The 21,746-nt window shown below is 54.1% G+C and overlaps 7 protein-coding genes across 7 annotated transcripts; 4 read left to right on the plus strand and 3 right to left on the minus strand.

The window, feature by feature from the left end:
• Nucleotides 1–353: 353 nt before the first annotated feature.
• Nucleotides 354–2,562, plus strand: CONPUDRAFT_159808 (uncharacterized protein; the record flags this gene model as incomplete). The annotated part of the gene is made up of 5 exons (XM_007776939.1): nt 354–362; nt 418–773; nt 833–1,752; nt 1,804–1,839; nt 2,297–2,562. 5 exons carry the CDS (start codon nt 354–356, stop codon nt 2,560–2,562), a joined length of 1,587 nt encoding a protein of 528 aa, XP_007775129.1.
• Nucleotides 2,563–3,502: 940 nt separating this feature from the next.
• CONPUDRAFT_159809 (uncharacterized protein) lies at nt 3,503–10,372 on the plus strand (the record flags this gene model as incomplete). Its single annotated transcript, XM_007776940.1, has 10 exons — nt 3,503–4,352; nt 4,422–4,666; nt 4,718–6,130; nt 6,192–6,445; nt 6,496–6,763; nt 6,818–8,232; nt 8,289–8,760; nt 8,811–8,979; nt 9,045–9,451; nt 9,941–10,372. The coding sequence occupies 10 exons, from the start codon at nt 3,503–3,505 to the stop codon at nt 10,370–10,372; spliced, it is 5,925 nt and encodes a 1,974-aa protein (XP_007775130.1).
• Nucleotides 10,373–10,449: 77 nt separating this feature from the next.
• Nucleotides 10,450–11,213, plus strand: CONPUDRAFT_159810 (uncharacterized protein; the record flags this gene model as incomplete). Its single annotated transcript, XM_007776941.1, has 3 exons — nt 10,450–10,639; nt 10,703–10,866; nt 10,983–11,213. 3 exons carry the CDS (start codon nt 10,450–10,452, stop codon nt 11,211–11,213), a joined length of 585 nt encoding a protein of 194 aa, XP_007775131.1.
• Nucleotides 11,214–11,699: 486 nt separating this feature from the next.
• Nucleotides 11,700–14,528, plus strand: CONPUDRAFT_159811 (uncharacterized protein; the record flags this gene model as incomplete). The annotated part of the gene is made up of 2 exons (XM_007776942.1): nt 11,700–14,378; nt 14,439–14,528. The coding sequence occupies 2 exons, from the start codon at nt 11,700–11,702 to the stop codon at nt 14,526–14,528; spliced, it is 2,769 nt and encodes a 922-aa protein (XP_007775132.1).
• A 190-nt stretch (nt 14,529–14,718) lies between these two features.
• CONPUDRAFT_159812 (uncharacterized protein) lies at nt 14,719–16,340 on the minus strand (the record flags this gene model as incomplete). The annotated part of the gene is made up of 14 exons (XM_007776943.1): nt 14,719–14,929; nt 14,985–15,010; nt 15,061–15,098; nt 15,153–15,242; nt 15,318–15,365; nt 15,438–15,501; nt 15,554–15,630; nt 15,680–15,696; nt 15,765–15,867; nt 15,919–16,015; nt 16,068–16,100; nt 16,150–16,169; nt 16,226–16,256; nt 16,296–16,340. 14 exons carry the CDS (start codon nt 16,338–16,340, stop codon nt 14,719–14,721), a joined length of 900 nt encoding a protein of 299 aa, XP_007775133.1.
• A 635-nt stretch (nt 16,341–16,975) lies between these two features.
• Nucleotides 16,976–18,146, minus strand: CONPUDRAFT_85711 (manganese-superoxide dismutase precursor). Its single transcript, XM_007776944.1, has 4 exons — nt 17,906–18,146; nt 17,527–17,717; nt 17,325–17,462; nt 16,976–17,263 (listed from the first exon to the last, which is right to left on the minus strand). The coding sequence occupies exons 1-4, from the start codon at nt 18,108–18,110 to the stop codon at nt 17,180–17,182; spliced, it is 618 nt and encodes a 205-aa protein (XP_007775134.1). The 5' UTR covers nt 18,111–18,146; the 3' UTR covers nt 16,976–17,179.
• Nucleotides 18,147–18,311: 165 nt separating this feature from the next.
• Nucleotides 18,312–21,419, minus strand: CONPUDRAFT_112996 (carnitine acetyl transferase). Its single transcript, XM_007776945.1, has 13 exons — nt 21,087–21,419; nt 21,009–21,026; nt 20,887–20,952; nt 20,650–20,830; nt 20,529–20,595; nt 20,106–20,467; nt 19,975–20,054; nt 19,431–19,929; nt 19,270–19,379; nt 18,958–19,215; nt 18,654–18,877; nt 18,519–18,593; nt 18,312–18,453 (listed from the first exon to the last, which is right to left on the minus strand). The coding sequence occupies exons 1-13, from the start codon at nt 21,338–21,340 to the stop codon at nt 18,425–18,427; spliced, it is 2,223 nt and encodes a 740-aa protein (XP_007775135.1). The 5' UTR covers nt 21,341–21,419; the 3' UTR covers nt 18,312–18,424.
• Between the last annotated feature and the right edge of the window lie 327 nt (nt 21,420–21,746).

Consider the following 21,746-nt stretch of genomic DNA (forward strand, 5'->3'; position numbering starts at 1 on the left):
CACTTTTGTCAGTCTCGAAAGTGCGAAAATGCAAGTTGCACTTTTGTCAGTCTCGAAAGTGCAAAAGTGCAAGTTGCACTTTTGTCAGTCTCGAAACTGCGAAAATGCAACTTGCACTTTTGTCAGTCTCAAAATTTTGAGGGCTTTTGGTGTATCCCTAACCAAGGCTCACCCTAAGGGGCCACCTTTTGGGCAGTAAGATTTATAGGTAGGTAGGCTTGGTAAGACTCCCGGATCACCGGCTCGCCTTAAATGGCTCGGCAGGTCCGCTCTAGTTGCAAGATGTGTCATCAGTAATTACATTCCGCTCCTTACCAATCAGCGGTCCGACCGGGAATCCGATCGGATAGCCGATGGAGTCGGTGATTACTGTGCGCTTACACCCGTTACTAAGCGGACCTGAAGAGTCTATATAAGACGAAACTGGTGGCCTTGGAGTCTCTCCAAGCCAGTTGTCCGCCCTTCGTCGACAACCTCTTCTTTGAGATCTACTCACTGTGTTTTACACTCCTCCCTAACCCTAACCATTTACGTCGGCGCCACTGGGACGCCGACCTCACACCTGTCAACTGCAACATACCTGCCTCGTGGCTTGCTGGTCGCAACCAAGCCCACGCGATCCTCTCCACCTCCCAACTCTCGCCGGATGTCTACGACTACGACAGCCTTCTCATAGGCTCCGGTGTTGACTTCTTACGGCCACTCGGCGGCAACAAATATTTTGGCATCTCCTCGGATGATGCAGGCGAGGATCCCTCTAATCCGGCACCACTGTGAGTCGCTCATGCACTACTTATGCTTGTGTAACCCTCACTAACGTGCATATTTTTAGCCCCCCCATCCCTGACAACCACCACCAGACTCACCATAGCACTGATGAGGACGCCGATGACGAGCTTGAGGTCCGCGAGTTTGAAGAGGGGCTCGAGGACTTTGTTTCGGATGAGGTGCTCGACCCCGACTTGCTGCCGCTCGATCCCTCCCCCGGCGTGCTACCTACTCCGTCTGGCCCTGGAATACGGCCCCTCGACTGGTGCCTCTACAAGGGCAACTGGGTCCACAAGGCCTCAATTGTCCAAATCCTCATCAACACTGGCTTCAATCGCAAGTCCCTCAACAGGCTTGGACGCTGTGCCTCGTTCACCAAGTCTCTCAAACGCAAGAATGCTCACACCACACCAGCTCGACCATCCGCCGGCACCGATATCTTTACTCTGGGCGACCCCTTTGTCTGTCTTGTCCGCTCGGGTGGGGTCATCTCTGCAGCTCTCGCGCGCTCCACCACCATCACGCACAACGGCTACACGGTGCCGTTCCTCAAATACGGAGCCGTACAAGATCCCAAAACGCGAGTTAAGGGTCAGGTGCTCGACCTCAGGGACATCACCACACCGACAGACGACGGTCTTCAGACAGACTGGTACTGGACTGGCGATTACATCAAGGAGATCACCACTGTCCAGGGCATTTCACACACCGGTGAGAAGCCGGCACTGGTAACGTCTGATGGGCATCTCGTTCAACGTGTCAACACCATTCTCACACAATTCTCGGAGCGCCCAGACCTCGACCGCTCTTCATTTCCGTCCATCCCACTTTCTGTCGATTTTACTTGGCAGGTTCCTCATGAAACACTGACCATGACGTGCTCAGTCCTCCACATAACGCTGGTATCAGCCGGTCTCTCAGCTCGGTCGCTCAAGACCATCACACCATTGGTCGGTGGTGGTACATTCCCTTATGCCATTGGTGGTATGCCCTTTCCCGTTTTCGATTGATTTATACGCTGATTTTCATTGACAGGTCGGGCCTCATTCGTGGCTGAGCTATTAGACGCGAGTACGTCTGATACATCAAACGAACCTTGCAACGTTTGTGGTTTGAAGATCCCGTCAAAGCATGATGCTCGCACGCATCATGGGATTCATATACTACGTGCGCTTTTTCAGCTTCCTGATCATCTCGTTGTGAAGCCGGTGCGTGGCCCTTTTCTATTCCTTTCTCTACTAATGTCCATGGCAGGTAAGCTCGTCCTGGCCCTGTGGCTGGTGTGCCACCGGGCAGTGCGAGACCCGTATCACCATCAACAACAACGGTGTTGTTATTGGTGCACCCGACAGCCGGTGCAGTCGCTATCACACGATCTCGTACAGCCAGGCTGCAAAAGGGTCTGCTAACCGCCCCACGCGCAATGTTCCTCTGGCTTGCCCTCTTTGCCATCCCCGCGTCCCCGGCCGGTTGGAGAAGAAACCTGTCCTCGCCGTATGAAGGTATAACATGTTTGCTCATATTTCAGCTTACCATCCGCTCTATGCTCTGCCGGATCTATCTCGCGGTGGCCATGCTTTGCCTCCGGCCGTTCTCGACGAGCTCGCGCTGACAGCACTCGAGTACGATTTTGCCAACATTCCCGATTCTCATCGTTCGTTCCTGCCGCTCGTGACTCAACGTACCATTGAACCTGATCCCTCGGAGCCGCCTGTGGCCTCGGGCTCGTCTCTCAAGCGCGGTGCTCAGTCTGGGCCCAAGTCTAAGCCAAAGAGGACTAAACGTCTACCCTAGTTGCTCTCGTGTTTCGTTCTTCTTGATCTCGTGTTTCTGCTCGTCTCTCTGCTCGTCTCTCTGCTCAATTGTCTGTTTCTCGGCCTCTGCTCAACTCAGCATTCGTTTTTCGTTCATTCTTGCTCTTCGACTCTCTGATGCATTGCTCAAAAGTACTACTATACAATGTGATGTCGTGTACGAATATAATAGTGTTATTTTTCTCGATATTATCTTGAGTCGACGCGTGAAAAACGCGTCAACGCGCGCGAGGGGACGAGGAGGAGGAGATGAAAGTCGGAGACGATCGAAATGATCGAGATGTGATCCCGATGGGTCACTGCTTACCTGTTAGGGACATGTTACGGTCACGGTGGGGCGGGGGGGGTGGTGAGGACCCGTGAATATCAGTGGTAATGCCTGGTGCTATGTACGCACCGCACCTTCCTTTTTTGGACGAAAAGCCTAGTCGAATGTACGCACCAACCTTCCAAATGGGGAAATATGCCTGGTTCGGCTAACCCCGAAATCGCACCAGTTTCGACGTCCAGAGAGCAAGAAAAGATAGGGGCTACGTGAGGCCTGGTTGGATGTACGCACCGGCCCCAGGGGTCTCGGGCTCAATGGCTGGTGCTATGTACTCGCCATTGAGTCGGTCAATCGCCGGTCCTGATCTAGGAGATGACACTCAGGCTTCTGTTTCGCGCCCCATCTAAGCACTGCCTGATATTTTCGAGCTAATCTGACCAACCAATTGTAGTAAAGAAATGCACACATATGTTAGAAACTTGCTACGTTTGTCAGGCTGTGTTGATCATTGCTCCAATCAGCTATCGTTGAGATCAGTGTGATGCCCATATCTATCGAATAGGTCCAATAAGTCCGAAGGCCATCTAAGCCAGCCCAATTGCTTCACCTTGTACAACCAACACCGGGCTCAACAGTGCATGTTCCTCGCGCTATGGCCAGCGGAGAGACGTTGAGACAGGTCCTCCATGTCCCCGATCGTTTTCAAGATCTCAAACCTAATAGACAACTTCCTATCCCAAGCTTTGTGAATATAGAGGTGCCGACACAGTCCAATGATCTCCTACCTTACGACACTCGCACATGCTTCAGTACCGAGGAGGCTGAGACTGATGATGAAATACTCTTCGAGTGCCTTCGAACACGGCCCATACCCAGCACGGATTGGCGCGAAGAAATGGAGGAGAACCTCTCAAATGCATTGCGGAATGGAGCAAGATCAATCAAAGATCCTCGATTCCTGGGGCCGCGTTTACCACTCTGGGCCCTCACATACTGGAAGGATATCAGTGCTATCGCATCAATGCACTCACGGTGGGCTGCAGCGTTGGGCTGGTTGCAATCGCTCATCGTCAGAGGAACAAAAACAAACAGCATCCACGGCGCAGACCAGGCCTTCGTCATGTTGCACGGCATTACCTGGTCTCAGTACTGGCATGTCATCGGTGGTGGTGCCAACGTCGAAGATCTTACCCCGTTGCTCGCAAATAACTCGTGGCTAGCCAGCGAGCACATCAACGCTGCGATGTGTCGGCTCTCGTGGCGGGTGAACCTGGATCTTGAGCTATCAAAATCTGTCATCATCGCTCCAGTGCACTTTTCCGACACCATCAAGGGCGTGTATAGTGGACGAAAGCGACCGCAAGCCTTACCTGCTTACTTGCAGTGTTATACCCGATTCTTTCACGAAGGAACGCGCCCGGTATTCTATTTCCCGGTCAATCTCAGCGACAGCCATTGGATCGCCATACGCGTTGATTTTGAAGAGGAGACGATCAGCTATGGTAAGATATCTTCATTATGATGCAAGCATACCTGATAGCCGTCCGAAGGTGACTCAATGCGTGGTGCAGAACGACCTGAGGAGATAATGGAGCCTTTAACGCGATGGCTGAAGTACGAGTTCAATGGCTCCAAGTTCAAAGAGCTTGGAAATACTTTACCTCACGGAGTACAGGAAGACAGCTCATCATGCGGGATATGCACAGTCAATACAATCGCACACAACCTCTTTGGTGAACCGCTCTTCAAGCATAAGGATCGTTTGAAGCATCGTATATCCTTATTCATAGATTTAAGCGATCATCAGATAACCCTTGTACGTGTTTAGTACTCACCAAACCAGGCCCTTTTTGCTGATATATTACAGGAAACTCCCGCAAGAGCTGTCGCCTCTCAACGGCTTGAGAACTTCGACGTCAATTGGGGAGACTACAACTTTGGCGGAACAACAGACATTGCACCAGCAACGGATATTATCAGCTCGTCTATTACCCCTCACTCAAGCAGCAATACGTCCGCTGCAGCTCCATCCAACCTCAACAAGCAGATGACTGGCGAAACGCTCACTGCTGGTGCACTAGCGCCTGACGCTGGTATTTCAGGCATTGCAGATATTCCTGTACCGTCTGAGGCCGTTCGTCCCCTCCCCTTCGAGCTTGAGGACGAATCTTCGAGTCTCGCCGAGTCTCGCAAGCGAGGGTTATCTTTATCTGTGAATGTTTCGCTCATTCAGCCAACAAAGAAGCGATTAAAGCCCAAGCCATCACCCAACGAGCAGTCCCCTCTACTACCCTTCCAGCCTCCTCCTATCCAAGTTGTAGATAACACACCTCTTCCGCCATCAGATTCTCGCAAGCGGGGGTTATCAGCCGCATCTGCAGCGAACGCAGTCAGTAAGCCCAAGAAGCAGCGAAAGCGAGGACAATCAGCTACTATCACTGATAATGCTGCTGAAACGGAGGATGAGGATGGAGGCAGTCCTACTCGCGGACCCAAGCGATCAGCCCTTAACGAGAAAGAACTGCGAAACCATATGAAGGCTGGGACTCTGATCGTTGATCCTGAGAGGAAGGAGGTCTACGACACGAAAATCAAGGAACTTGACCCAGTAGCCATCCTGGAGTATGGGAAGGCGTGGTCGGTCTGCTGCTCACATTGTCGCGATACAATCCTGCAAAAAGGTCCTTATGATACGTGGAAGTTCAAGAACCATATCGAAAAGAAATGCAGGGGAGAGGCGAACACGAACCAGGTTACTGGTTACTTCCAGCCCAAGCCGAAGTCATGGAAAGTCGACAAAGGGGAGGAGATGCAGCCACAAATACAGCCGCCCGTAGCATTCCCATGCATGGGAATCTCCGAAAGAACTGATGAAAAGGTGGGCACGTATCTTCGACGCTCGGGAGATATTGGCGGTGGGGGAACGTCTCCACACGATCTTTCTATGAAACGCTTCAAGGTCCCCTACTCCGATCTCATCGACACCGACAAAATCATAATCGACGCGATTCGAAACCATGGACTTGCCTGGCTTAACTATCACGAGCAATCCCGTGTCTTTGCTGCTGACTGCCAGAGGCTGATTTCTGACTCAGCATATCGTTTGCAAGGGATGTGCCCAGCGTGCTCAAGTGTCTACCTGTCTCCCGAGTTTCAAAAGGCGATCAAGATAAAAGAACCCAAGGCGCACGATTACAAGTACAACAACAAGCGTTACCAGAATAGACAGCTTGGACTCTTCTATTCCCGCGTCAAAGGTCTTCGAGAGTTCTATGAGAACGTACGCAGTATCTAACTCTCTCCCTTTTACATTGACAATGTACCTCTTCGTCTTCGAATAGGACGCAGTAAAATCCGCCGCTGTCAAGTTTGCGCTAGGTGTTATGAAGGGTGGGCTCGCAAACAGGAAAGAGGCAATTGGAATTCTTGAGGCAATCGTCGACGCCAATGAACGCAAAGAGAAGGGCAAAGGGATGCAAAATATGCGTTATTCTAAAGAGCTGAAGGGGCTTGCGGACCACTTGGCCATGTCTAGTCCCGAAGGATACCGTAGATTATCTCAGTCGCTCCAGCTTCCAAGTACACGGTACTTTCAGTGAGTTTTCATTACTGAATTCTCGAGCTTTGTGCTCACTACTTCTATAGGCTTGAGCGGGCTAAGGAGCCGCGCTTTCCATGTGGAATTGACGACCGAAACATCAAGATGGCGGTTAATTATCTCAAGTCTGTGGGTGTAGATGTTGCAAGCCTTAGCTGTGACGATACAAAACTCCACCCTTCCTTACGAGTTTTCTGGGATGTTGAACATCAAGGACATGTATTAGTCGGGAGCAGCGAGGAGCCCAGACTCGTTGCCAATCCCGCAGAACTTGAGGAGGCTCTCAAGGAACTCCAAGGCAAGAAAGCTACAAAAGTTTGTCGCTTACATCTGAACTCGAGATATTACCGGCACTTACTGTAATGCCAGCTTCGTATATGGTGCTTGCAGGTACCGCTCCCTAATATCCCTCCGATTATCATTGCTGCAAAGGCGATCTCTGAGAGCGTCCCTGCTAAGAAACTCGCTCCCCTTTCCATTCGCCTCATTCGCGGGCTTACCGAGAACGGGACCAAGGTTGTGTCATATGCCTGCGATGGTACTGAGACAGAACGAGTTGTTCAACGTCTTATAACCGAGGCTGCTGACGACTACTGTACCTACACTATCAAGAATCCAATACCAGGACAGGAAGATTTTGTCCTCAAGATTGCCAGGTTCAATGGCCAGCCAGTCGTTATGATCCAAGACTCAAAGCACGCGCTCAAGACTTGCCGCAATAACATGATATCTGGCGCTCATGTTCTCGTCTTGGTCAACTACATTGTTATGTACTCATATGCTCACGACCTTGCTTCAAAAGATGGACCGCTCTATCGTAACGACGTCGAGCGCCTTGATCGACAGGACGACCGAGCTGCAACACGTCTCTTCTGTGCTAACACTCTCGAGTATATCATCAACGACAGCGAGATGAAGGGCCGCCTTGGCCTCATCGTCTATCTCTTCATCTGTGGAGAGCTCGTTGACGCTTACCAGAGCAGACATATCAGTCTCGAAGAGCGCACTGTCATGCTACTTCGGGCAAAGCAGTTTCTTCTTGTGTGGCGAGAATTTCTACGTGCCATGGGCTATCCAGAGCACCGTTACTTCATATCTCTTCAAGCCTTTAACATTCTCAACATGCTCGCCGACGGTCTCCTTGCTCTTATTTTGGTGTACCGGGACTACATCTCCGTCGATACTGATTTCCCTCTTTTACCGTGGCTTCACTCGAGCGAAGCTTGTGAGCACATGTTTGCAGAGCTTCGCAAACTTCTGAAGGATTTCACTTACCTGGACTTCATCTACATGCACCCAAAACTCCTGCGGATGACACGATCTGCCTTAAAGTCCTACGACGCTGAGGAAGGAAATCCGTCAGGAGCAAAACTTGGATACCACCACACCCTCTTTGACAGCATCCGGGTTGATCTGCCACGTCTTGCTACATTCCCATCCGATTCGCAGATAGACGCGTGCTCCGAGAAGGCATGGGAAGAGGTTGACAGTTTATTCATGCGCCTTGGTCTCTCGCCGGCCGAATTTCTTGGGGACCACACTGAGGAGACTTTGAGGCTTCCGAGTATCAGGTCTTGGTTTACGTCTGAAACAGATCCCGACGAGCCCTTGTCTACCGATCCATTGGCACACGACAAAGCCGTATTGGAACTCGAAGAAACCGATTTTATTGAAGAGTATACCAGCTTGCCTTCTTGGGACGATAATCTAGATGACGACGCTGAGGAAATGCTAGCTCTCACATACGCAGCATCTGCGCTTGGCTTAGAGAAGTCAAAATTTGCGTTAGTATTACAACTCGGATTGACATTTGTCTAAATTATTCTAACTTATTGATTAGCCAGGAAACACCGGACCTCACGGATGAGGAACGTCATCGGAACGTGGAGGAAGATCAACAGCATGTCATACAGGCTATTCAACAAGCAGGTCGCATCTCTCTGCCGCAGGTCAAGTTGGTTGATGAAGAACATATTCACGCGTCAGATGACGTTGTAAACATTCACGAGTCACTCAATTTCATGGTTCTCGTCGAGATGAGACGCCGCCATGAGCCTCATTGGGCCAAGAAGTGCACTCGCACGTCGGCCAGAGCGTACAACGAGGACGAAAACGAAACGTTTACAGAGGCAGACAAAACTCGAACTCAAATCGCTCGCAGAATGCAGGAGATCTTACGTGCGCACAACATAGATGAACAGGCACTTCGAGTTTCGACAGGTCTTGTACGCCAAGTACACTGGAGGGGACAGTCTCAGCCCACAGGTAATGCCCTCAATGCAAGATTAACGGCTGGTTCTCGGGCAGCAGCAGTAAGTCATGTATATTCAAGCACATGACAACTCATACATTGTTTATCCAGGTGGTCACACAGCGTACACGGGCTTTTGCTGCCAGTGGTGCACCTCAAGCACAAAATCTCGGAGATGCTGGTGTAGGCTCATCGACCGTTGTCGGACGAACACTATACCCACTTAAGGCAGAGCGGTACGGCTTTGTATTCATTGATGGCCAAGTGATGGTAGGGAAAGGTGCGTCAATAATGTACCTACGCGGGATCTGTCGTGTTAATCAAATCTACTTCATCAAGTCTTAGCTGTCTACTGTCAAGGCGGCTCGAGCAACACGCCCCATTCATGGGTCGAGGCTGTCGACAGTATCGGACGCGTCTCTTATCTTGTTCTGCAAGTTTTCCAGTATATCATGAAGAAACTGCGGAGGTTCCGAGCAATTCACCAAGCACCCGCCGGAGAATCTCCTCTACCTCAAGCGTGGCGCTTCGCGCACCTTCCGTCCATTCAGTTTCTGCAAATTATGCCCGGGAATGTGACTATGTCCATTGATCTTCGCACACTCGACATCACAGAAGACGCTCTTCGACGGTTTCAAGGGCTAGTTGACGAAACCAAGGCACTGGTCAATTCATTCAAAATCTACAACGAACCTAAGACAACAGCTAAAGATGGAAAGCCACAGGAGAAGCCGAGTGCGAGCAAGAGGAAGGTTAACAATATCACAAAGGGTACAGTGGCAAAGAAATGACTACTTCGACATGTACAGTATACCTTTCTACATGGGTAGTATTTGCATAATAGGAGCACATCTTGAAATTGGCATACAGTCAGTGCCTGGTGTCATGTACGCACCAGCTCTTTGGAGGCCTGGTGATATGTACGCACCGACTTAGCCCCTATCTCCGAAAGGCCTGGTGCTATGTACGCACCAGGTAACGTCACGTGACAGGTAATTAACCCCTATGTACGCACCGGGTTTTCGCCGAAGTCGGACAGGCCTCTGTGCCTATATTCAGGGGTCCTGGGTGGTGTCGGTAGACCAAGAGGTTGGTGTCGGAAAACCGTGGAATGCACACCTCTTGACACGCGCGATTCCGCGTTTTATTGCAAAGCGCAGTAACAGGGACGCTGTAGAAACAACTCGACGCGAAAGGGCTCATCTACAAAGACGCGTACGAGGTATGGTACTCTGTCTCAGACGAATGCTTCTACGCCCCTTCTCAAGTGCACAAGACGACCCTCTCCTCGGGCGAAGCCATCATGGTGTCGGATCGACCGTCGAATGGTACCAGGAGGAAACCTACAAGTTCCGCCTGTCTTCCGCGAGACGCTGCTCGATCACTACACGCGCGAGAAGGGCTCCATTTTCCCGTCGAGCTATCACGAGTACCTCGTCGATCTGCTCCGGAACAACGACCTGGACGACCTCTCGGTGTCCAGGCCGCGCACGCGGCTCGAGTGGGGTGTGCCGGTGCCGGGCGACCCGGAGCACACGATCTACGTGTGGTTCGACGCGCTGACGGTGTATCTCGGCGGGATCGGGTTTCCGTGGGCGGGTGGGGCGGCGGAGGGCAGTGGGGCGGGGTCGGCGCCGGACGTGCAGGTGATTGGGAAGGATATCCTCCGCTAAGCCTTTAACTCTTGATTCTGTTCCGAGTGCTCGTGGGCTCATGTGGGGACAGGTTCCACGCGATCTATCTGCCGGCGATGCTCAAAGCGCTGGAGCTGCCGTTCTCGCGCACGATTCTGACGCATGCGCACTGGACGGTTAATCAGCGGAAGATGTCCAAATCGGTGGGCAACGTCGTGGATCCGTTTGAGGCGATGGATATATATGGGGTGGATGTTGTGAGGTTCTACCTCGCGCGTGTGGGGGGACGGTTCAGGGATGATGTCGGTGCGTGTTTTTCCTCTGTTATCGCCGTCTCTACGTTCTAATCAGAAGGTTGTGTTGAGCTAGACTGGTCAACGGAGCAGCTCGACAAGCATTCGGATGAGCTTCGTACTCTGCTTGGGAGCCTCTTTATGCGGATCACATCCAAAGCGATTCGTGCACCCGTGGAGAAAGCCGATGAGAACTTGGACATCAAAGCGCTTCTGTCAGACACAGAGAAGGCGAAAGCTGTAGGCGTCGCGTGCTCGAGATCGGAGATGCGCTCGAGGCGATCATGCTTGTGCTTCGTCAGGTATGTCTACCACGCGATATCTTTGGCACTGTCGTGCTTATGATGTGATCGCAGGCCAATGCGGCTGTGAACAACAGTGCACCTTGGGCGCAGGATCCCCAGCCCGCGGCGACGTCGTACGTTTCGGTCCTCAAGACGATCCGTGTCTGCGCACTGTGTTTGCAGCCTTTCATACCCGAGGCAGCCGCGCCCCTTCTAGACGCGATGGACGTTCCAGAGAGCGAGCGTACGTTGCGTTACGCCGAGGTGAAGGCGGGGGCGGGGGCGAGCAGGTGGAGGGTGTGAAGCTGTTTAATATTCCGCAGGTTAAAGTATAGATATGTAGTTGTACGCTGTTTGTGGTTTGTTCTCTGGCTTTCGAAGTTCTACTCACGCATATAGCAACTCGCGGTAGAGCAGAAAGTAGTGGAGCAAGACTTTTTAGTTTTCCGTAGCTCGAAGCATGAATGTACGCTACACTTTTGCGGGCTGCTGCTATTTCGCATCTTGCGATAAAAATTCATGACCACTGTTTCAAATACGTCTTATTTTGTTTCACTTGAGCATCACGAACGTTGAACACGATGGTGAGGGGCGTGTATGAAAATGCCCCTGTACTAAGGGAAGATATGATAACCCTAACCCCTTCACTCGTTCTCACCGCAGTTCCTCCCCGACGTCCACCACATCTCTCATCCCAGCGCGTACACGACGACAGCATCCTCCAGCTTGTAGCAGGCCTACCACTGTATCTCTCCACCCACTCATCAAGCTCAAGCCTCACGTTCATTCATGTCCGACTCATTTGCCGATCTCTGGAGCTCCTCTGCACCAGCCAAGCCAACGCCGCAGAAGCTAGGCACACCCTTCTCCCAGACGAACAGCACCGCGCCCCGCAGACCCGCAAACGACGTCTTCTCTCTTCTCGCCGCGCCTTCCCAACAGCCTTCGCGCACCCAAACGCCCAAGTCGCCACCGGCCATCGCCAAGTCTGCCAGTCAGACGACCACGCGATCCAATGCGCCAGGAGGCGCGGACGCGTTCAGCAGCCTGCTCTCGGGCTCGATTGGTACCGGCTTCGGAGGCGGGGGCGCGACCATGACTATCGCCGAGCGCGCGGCAATGGCGACGAGGCAGAGACAGCAGGAGGCGCAGAAGCAGCAGCAGGCCGCGCAGACCCAGGCTGCAGCATGGGCTGGCCTCGATTCCCTTGGTTCGTCTTCTCCAAGCCTGTCTCTTGCACCGTCCAAGCCTGCTAGCGCGTCGCCACCTGTTGACGAATGGGACTTTGCTGGGCTGGGGGCGGTCACAGCGGCCAAGCCGTCTCCGATACCCGCGGCGCCTCCTAAGGCGTCGACTCTGGATGACGACGACTGGGGCCTTGCCGACTTCTCCTCCGCTAAGCCGACGGCCTCGGGCTCGGCAAACGGACAGTCCAACGGCAGAGGCGGGAACGCGAAGTCATCTCAGTCGATATGGGACATGGACGAATTCGCCTCTGCGCCTGCCGCGCGCTCCAGGTCGGACTCGCTAGGAGATTTTGATTTTGGAAACCGTGAGGATAGGCTGATGGCGGGTGACGAATCGGATGAGGATGATATCTTAGGGGAGCTAAGCAAGCCAACGGACTCAGTGGCAGCGAGGTCGTCTCCCCAGGTAAGCTCATTGCCTCCCGCTTTGAATGCTAAAGTGACAAAGGAGCGGGTACAGAATGGATCTAACGGGCCAAAATCAGCTAACGGTTCACGCGCGGTCTCTCCCCCTCCGCATATCATTGGTCAGATCGTCGAGATGGGCTTCTCGCCGCAGCAGGCCCGGGTCGCTCTCGCTGCCACAGAAACAGGACTCGACGTCCAAGCTGCGCTCGAGACGCTCCTCTCCAACGGTGCCGGCGGGCACGAATCATCCCGTCGCGAGCCCTCTCCCCGTCAGCCTGAGCGGCGCAGACCGACTGAACAACGCTCCCGGGGCGAACCGGGGTCCTCGCGGGACCCTCGGCCGCGACGCGACGCACCGCGCGAACAGCGGCGCGGGCAGGAGCAACAGGAGCAGCCGCGCGATACGTCGTCGCCGTCTGCGCAGCAGGACCTCAACGCGCAGGCTGAAAAGATACTGGCGCAGGCGAGCGACTTCGGGATGAACGTGTTTAACCGCGCGAACGCGTTCTGGAAAGAGAGCAGGGAGAAGGCGCAGAAGTTGTACGAGGAGCGTCAGGTTGCCGGTGCTAAAGCTGCGCCGCCAAAGGATGGGCGACCGCGCTGGATGCAGGAGGTGCAGGATGGTGAGGGCGAAGGAAGGGAACGGGAGCGTAGAAAGCCTGCACCGAGGGAACAGGGCCGAGATGCAGCAGGGTTCAAGGATGGCGATGAGGTGTTACCGCCTAAACCTTCCAGACGCAAGCAGCTCGAACCCGAGCAGCAGCAGCCATCATCTCAACCGCCCCATAACGTCGACCTCCTTTCGTCAGAATCCCCAGCTGCTTATGTGTCACCGTGGCGACGCGGTCGCCCCAAGCAATCCGCCGAGCCCACCCCATCGTCCTCGTCCAGCGCCCGCCCCACTCGTGCCCCATCGCCCATCCGCCTCACGACACGCCAAACCGTCTCTGCGTCCCAGTCCGCCATCGCCTCGTCAGCGAAACACAAAGCGGCGGGAACGGAAAAGTACAAGCTCGGCCAGTACGCCGACGCCGAGTCCGCGTACTCGCTCGCCATCGACGCTCTGCCCGCCACGCATCTCCTACTCGTTCCCTTGCTCAACAACCGCGCGATCGCGCGGATCAAGACCGGCGACTCCTCTGGAGCAATCGACGACTGCACGACGACGATCGGCATCATCGGCGCTTCTTATAGCCCGGTGCATGAGGCAAAAGTCGAGCGCGTGGAGGACGGCGCGGGCGTCGATATCGGCGATGGACTCGTCAAGGCTCTGAAGCGCCGTGCGGAGGCTTACGAGGCGCGCGAGAAGTGGGATCTCGCGCAGAAGGACTGGGAAACCGTCGCCGGCTTCGGCTGGGGGTCGTCCACCACGCGCAATGAGGGCGTTCGCGGCGCAGGACGCTGTCGGAAGACGCTCGCTGCTTCTTCCGCTGGCGGCGGCGGCGACGCCTCATCTTCCTCTGTACCGCAACCACCCAAACCGAAGCCGCGCCTGGTACCCGCAGCGCGCCGACCCCCAGCCCAGGCGCCGAAGGTCGCACCGTCGAACTCGGCGCTTAACAAGCTACGCGAGGCAAACAACGCCGCCGAAGCCGAGGACGAGCAGCGGCACCAGCTCAAAGACTCGGTCGACGCGCGCCTGCTCGCATGGAAGGGCGGCAAGGAGACGAACATCCGCGCGCTGATGGGCAGCCTAGACACTGTACTCTGGCCCGAGCTGGGCATGCCCAAGGTCGGCATGGCGGAGCTGGTCACGCCCGCGCAGGTCAAGATCCGGTATATGAAGGCGATCGCGCGGTTGCATCCAGACAAGGTGCGTTTTCGTGTCTTCGTTTTGCTTAGGCAGGAGAAGGAGCTTATGCCTTGTTTGTAGCTAAACGCCAGCAATACGACGGTGGAGCAGCGCATGATTGCTAATGGCGTGTTTGGGGCACTGAACGAGGCGTGGAACGCGTTCCAATGATGATGGTGATATACTATCTATGTGTTTGTGTGTAATGATTTACTTGTCATGAATACCATAGAGTTTTGGTGAGCCTTGGCACTTGGAGATTGAGCAGAAACACCTCGACCGGGTGATGTGACTATGTTACAAGGGTATCTAATTCAAACGATCTATGATACATTGGATTGGAAGCGGTATACGAAGGATGTTATACACAAGACGGAACGCCCAAACGCCTGCCGTCCGCGTGCTTCGCGTCGTCAGGCCCTGTGACATGGCTCGAATGTTCCACATGAATAATGATCCCCGAGCGAGGCCGCCGCGTCAGCTCTATCAGGGTAGATAACCGTTTCTCTTGGGTCGTGTGTAGATCGAAAAGGATGCGTGAAGACATGGCACTATGCAGGGCGAGCTGTACACTGAAGAGATAAGACAGTTAACACGTTGTACATGGTCGGCCATACAGACACGCACTTGAACATGAGCTCACTATATGATGGCTGTACACTGAGTGAGGACATCTGCGAAGCTGAATGAAAGATAACCTTACATGGGCAAAGGCAAGAACAAGGATGTTGACTGCGGACGCTGCTGGTTCGGACGTGAGTCATCGGAAGGAAGAAGAGCCGATGATCAATCTACCGCAAAGAACGTAGATGTACTTGGCAGCGCCAACGACTAGCGCTCTGACCAAGGAACTGCGCGAGTCGCTGTGGTGTTTGCGATTCCTGACTACCATGAGCAGTAGAATGACTTCGATAGATTCAGATGAGATGCGACCACCGGAAGAGGCGAGAATTAACGCACTAATCTCGTACGCTACCAGAAAGCCATACTGAATCGCGCTAGCTCTCCCTGTCATGTCTATGCATGAACCTAAAGACACTCGTTTGCACGCGGAGACAATCATCTGAAAGGACTACGTACTAATTGCCGTATCTAAAGTCTTGTTGAGATGGACAACTAAGACTTCTGCAACGACAACGAAGACCTAAAGGTGGAGATAAAGATGGCGCCATTTCGTTAGGTAGCTATGCACTTACTATTGCCGTGACCAAGAGGAATGCAAGGATGAGCTTGTTGCGCAGCCAAAACGCATATGTACGCAGGAGCAGGAGCCCTCGATGAAAGTCAGAAGAAGACGTCGCATGAACACAGCCTTATCCTACCGTCAGAAGATAAGATGCTTATGGAGAATAGGACTATGTACTGTTCAGCCTAGGTAAATGACGATTCGTTTGTTTGAGGGCTCACTGTGAGTTGCCCATCCACGAGCGAAACACTGCACGTGCATCTGAGTATCGAAGAAGAGCGAAAAGAAGTCCACGAACGTCGTGATGGTCAACAACTAGGAATGCTGGTATGCAATCATGAGAGGCGAGAAGCCCGAGCGGAAAAGTAGGCTCACGATAAGTTGCAAGCGTAGCCGCAACAAACGGAAGATAGCGAGACAGCAAGAAGGTGATTTGTGTGAGGTCCCACCTCCGCCCCCACGTCCACTTTACCTGGATACATGCAGTGAACGCCCGTCAGTAACACTGTGGAATAACGACGCACCTCCAAGGGAAACGTTATACAGTAGTCGAAAAGCTGCTCGTAGTCAGCATTGGTTTTGTCATGTCTGTGGATTGGTACGCACCAGCAAAGCTAGCCCAGAAACTTCAATTTCTTGTCAGACTTCGGCACTATCAAAAGACATGCGTGCATAAACTAACCCTTTGCATACTGGAGAACGCCCATCGGCGCCTAGAAGTATATCATATCCGCATACATCGACGTACTCACCTTGACCGCCTGAAGCCCAGCTGCCGATGCAGCAAGAGACGCCATCGCGTTTGCGGGGAACAAGAAGACGAAGAGGAAGGGGTGCAAAGCAAACCTGAAACGCGTACACACATGGGGAGAGGTTAATAAGTAAAGCGGCGTTGTTGTATAGCCGAGACACCCAGTCTGCGTCCCCGCCCTTGTGCCTTCATGTGTTATCCTGTGCACGGCGCGGGTTCCTCATATCGCCCTTAGTAGTATTGTTGTGCCATGGAACACTGCCAAGAATAGCCCCGGGGCCATGCGGTGACCACGCTGGCCCGAAGCGAAGGCCCTAGCCTAATGTGTTAAGGGAACTCGACGGACATGCGAGATAAACTTGAGGGAGAGCGGTAGGACTCCTCCGAGGATCACCACCGATGCGCGCGACGATGATGCGACGAACAGGCGACGAAAAATGTGAGAACCGTCCAAAATTGACATTCCTGAGAATCAGTTAAGTCCTGAATAAAGGAAAATTCGCGGCCAAGAGCGGGTAGAGATGTTCAAAGAGCAGTGTAACGGATTCACCGCTCGGGATGCAGTGAGCGACACAGTCGTGTTGTTGACGCGAACAGTATATGGAAAACAAAGACGCGTGAGAACAACATTCGCCCGTAAGCCAATCACAGCCACCGGATTGCGTCATCATTAGCCCCTCACCGAGCAGAGTTCCGAAATCCACACTGTAGGCCGCTGATCTAATCGGACACAATCGTCGCGCGCTATCAGAACCTCTGGATCCAACCTGCATGGCATTGCGAGAGACAAGGCAGTCCGAGAATGTTACAATGATACATGGTGCATTTCACTTTTACAGTTTATTCGTTGCGTTGAGCCCCCGCTATTCCGCCGCCGAAGCTAACTTAGAGCTTGGAGCCGGAGATCGCCTCCTTGTACCGGGTCTCGGCCTCGTCGAAGTTGATCACATTCCAGATCGCGTTAAGGTACTATTCAAAGGCGTTAAATATATGCGCATGCAGGCACGAAGCGAGGGAGGAAAGTACGTACGTCGACCTTGACGTTGAGGTATTGGAGGTAGAACGCGTGCTCCCAGATATCAACACCGATGATGGGGGCGTGCGTCAGGAGCGGGTCCTGGTTGGCCGTCGTGGTAATCTCAAGGCGCTTCGTCTGGGGGTTGAGGCCCTACATCCCATCGCTAGTGTCAGCCTAACCATCTCAAGAAGGAAAAGCGGGAGAAAGCACGCACGAGCCAGCCCCAGCCAGAGCCCTGGATGGCAGCGGTGGACGCGTTGAACCCCTTCTTAAGGTTGTCCAGCGAGCCGAAAGCCTCATCGATGGCATCCTTGAGCGGGCCGGGCTTGAGCTGGCCACCGTTGCCCTTGCCCTCGGCCGCGGAGCCCGCAAGGTTCTTCCAGAAGAGAGAGTGGTTGATGTGGCCTAGCACACAGCGTCAAAAATCAGCGTCAGAATCGGCGCATATATACAGCTGTAATCGTAGAAAAGAAGGAGAAAAGTTACGGCATCTTCGCCGTGAGATAAGATAATCGCCCGTGATAGGCTCGGAAATGAAGAGGTCGAGGCGTCGAAGAGACAAAGATCAAGAGAGTATTGATTGGGGCACTCACCACCACCGTTGAAACGGAGGGCAGCCTGGAGGGCGATGCGCTCCTTGGGAGAGCTGGCCTTGGCGTAGTTGGCCTCGGCAGCGTTGAGCGCGGTCACGTAGGTCTGATGGTGCTTCTTGTGGTGAAGCTCCATGATCTGGCGCGAGATGTAGGGCTCAAGCGCATCATAGGCGTAGGGGAGATCGGGGAGCGTGTGTTGGGACATTGTGTTCGTTTGGTGGGTGGTGAAGTGAGAGAGAGGATAGGAGGGGCGGAGGATTTCCACGCTGATATACTCAGATGGGGTGATATCATCGCTCCCACCCTTGAGCTCAGTTGTCGTCTGTTTGCTTGCGAAGCATAGTAAGCAACTCATCCAACCACCTGACGTAGTCATCCACGCCCGCCGGCCACCGACAACCTCCATATGATGTCAGATTCAATCTACAACGTATACAATAATGATATCACAACAGAATACAGGTTATGTCACAATTTGGTAGTACATCAGCGCACAGCTCCCCGCTACCCAAGTAACCTTTACCAGTCAGACATCGGTAATGTTTTACCTACAATCACATGAGTCAGCAAAACTCGATAACTCGGCATACCGCGCCACGGGTAAAACACTCACCAACGTTCGCATACGGACTCTTCTTCCGGCCACCGAGAAGCTCAATGTCGCCACTATCGAAGAACGAATACCCGGCTGCACCGACCAATCACCATAAGACGTCACACCTTCGTCACCTAGCGAATCACCACTTACGCATCGTGTCCTCGTAGTCCTCCTCCCCATCTGACACGTAGTTCTGCCCGCTGATAGGCCTGCCTGTCTTTGAGTCCCGCAGGATGCCCGCGTGGTCTACGAACGGCGCCGGCCGCTCGTTGGCGGACCGGTGCAACTGGACGAGAACGCGCTGCACATCGTGCAGATAGCTCTGAAGCGTATCCAGGAACCGCCGCGTCTGTAGATGCTTTGACGAAGCGACACTATCACGGATTAATCGTCAGCATTATTGCACACGATTGCACCAACGCGAAAGCCGAGGGAGTGGGACGCGTAAGCTCACATTGAGATGCCGTTCTCCTTGATAATGTATCCGATACCGTACCCGTCGGCCGCGACGGGTCCGAAGCCGAAGAGCCTGAGCGCGGGGTTGCCACAATTCGAGGTCGACAGGATCGACGTGCTCAGCAGGCTCCAGCCCGGATCAGCAAAGATGGACGGGACGGGATGGTTGGAGAAGCCGTTGACGGGGTCGTCAGGAGAAGGATGCAGGTTGCCCGCTACATCGCGCTGGTGAATGCATTGCAGTGCGTACAAGTGTCTGTATTCTCACAGTCGGTGAAATGCCTTGGTGCAAGAGATGTGAGCCACGCACCTGTCTTGCCCGAGACCTTGACTGCACTCCTTCGTCAGCTTCACATGGCGCTCGCATGCCTTGTGCAGAGCAGACACCTTCTGTGCCGCCGATGCCTCTGAAAAGAACGTCTACCATAGATCGTGAGCTTTCGATCACCAGCAGAGCACATGTTAGGCTACCTTCGTAAAGTCAACACTCTCCGGCTGCACCGTCCGAATCGCCTCCGTTCGCCCATGTAGAAACGCCTTCGTCATCGCAGGCTCGTACGTGCACTCCGTCCGGCCATACAGCCCAAAATATGCCGCCTGGAACGCCATTTGCACAAACGCGTCCGGGCTGAACCCGTGGCTCGTGATGAAGTTCTTCCCGTACCCCTTGAACTCGAGTGCCTGGCAGTCGTTCTGGCAGATCAGGTCGCTCAGGCGCGTCTCGGCGAACCGGATCCCGACGCGCACTTCGGGTGTCAGCGCCCACTCGAGCTTTTTGGGTGCTGTGTCGTACATGGCCTGCATCTGCGAGAGCGAATGCGAGTTCGCGTGGGATGCCTTGCCGGAGGACTTGGGGGGCTTGTACGATTTAGAGTGCGGCGAGAGCGGCGCATGGAAGAGTGTGGGCGCGGAGGGGTTGATAGACCGCGCGAGGAGCATAAGGCCTTCGGTGTATACGTCTGCTGCGAATCTAGGAAACATCAATAAGGGCAGAGGACAGTCACAAAATGCTCACCTTAGTACAGTGTGCCCGTCTACGCCTGAGTGCTCAAAGTTGATCCCGGCAGCACCATCACCACATACAATGATTTGAAGCTTGCATTCGCATGTCAGCTCAGCACCCATACTCTCCTATACTGGACCCACCTTATCATACCATCGATTCGTGCACGTCCCAACCTGCACCCCGTCCTGCAGATCATACGTCCCGCACAAGAAGTTGGCGCATAGATCCGCAAGATCCTTCGGGGTTGCGTCATCCAAGCAGACAATGAATAGCGCGTCATCAATCAGCTGCAGACAGGACGCGTTCGTACGGTCTTTCGACAGATTAGACCGGAGGCGGGACCACGTCTTTCGGTTCTCGGTCGACAGCACGCCGATGGCGTTGCGTGCGACCTCCTTGGTGGGTGTCTTGTCAGCATCCTTGACGATGGCTTGCAGGTTGCGCAGGACTTCGCGCTCTGTGAGGAGGGGCCGGTTCTCGGTGTCCATGACGTCGAACCAATCTATCAGTAATCATGGGGTGAGATACTATGATTGGATGCAAGCCAACATGATGGAGCGTACACATCTGGCCGTGACGCATGACAACGATGTGCCGTGCGTTGTCGTTGGTAATCATCTTGCACCCCCGCTGAAGGAAGGAGGTTGCGTTAAAATCACCCTAGACCGCCAAAGCAGCACTCACTTCAGTGGGTATCCGCGCCGTTCCGAACAAACGGGTATACTGGTCCATGTCCAGAGGCGTTCCGCGAACGGTATCTGGGTCGAGGATGCCTGCGCGGAGGTCGTGCACGAATCCCAGAGACGACAAGATCAACGAGGCGGCCCGACCGAGCTGCGAGCCACGATCTGGGGTTGGGTCGTTTCTGCAGGGGAAGCTCATTAGACCTACAACATGAGGAAAGAAGGCGCATACACTCACTCGAGGACGAAGAAGGGGTTGAGGGCGAGCACGACAGGGTCGCTGTGCGACAGGTATGATTCGTACCTGGATGTATGCGCCGCTGAGAGACGCCCTTGAGAAGAAGCAAGATCACCACCTACCAGAAGTCCTCGATGTAACTAGATCCAAATCTCATCGTCAGCCAGAGCGCAAGCTATCATCAAGTGCTCCACACTCACCTGGCCTTGTCCTCCGCCCACTTCTGCAGCTTCTCCTGCAGCCTTTGACCGTCCCCGCCCTCGGCGAGGAACGCCTCGACAGCGCGCCGCGTGTTCTCGTGCTCCTGGTCGTCCTGCAGCCCGCGGAGCGCGGTAAGGTATCGGCGGCACGTGTCTTCGAGGGGCGGTATCGGGAGCTTGGGCAGCTTGTCCTGCTCTGCGAAGGTGCGTGCAGGCTTGGGGTTGGATTCGAACGTCGTTGCTGGCTGGGCCATCCCTGGATCTGGATGTGGCTTCGTCGAGAAGAGGAAGGTAGAGAAGGGGCAGGAGCGGGAAGTCTGGGGAGAAGCGTACAGGAGGGAGATCAGATGTATACAGGTGCGGGGTGCGGGCGTGATTGTGTCATAATATACCGCCCAGAGCGAGGGCCTCCGCGACTTCCGGTTGTCAGACCAAGGAGGGCATCATCTGGCCCAGTCTCGCTGGGATTGGCAAGTGCGGAGCTTATCCCGCTGCCTGTATCCCAGTGTTCGCCCCCTTGTCCCGCCTTGGCCATCGCGATTGGTCTCGTAGGATGCCGTACACAGCCTATTGGCCGTGTTCGGCCCCGTTCGTACGCTACGATAGGCTGCGAATGGAGATCCGTGATTGTACGGAGAGGAGATGAAGAGAAGGGCAACG

The sequence above is a fragment of the Coniophora puteana genome (assembly GCF_000271625.1).
Source record: "Coniophora puteana RWD-64-598 SS2 unplaced genomic scaffold CONPUscaffold_19, whole genome shotgun sequence".
In the NCBI taxonomy this organism is placed as follows: Eukaryota; Fungi; Basidiomycota; class Agaricomycetes; order Boletales; family Coniophoraceae; genus Coniophora; species Coniophora puteana.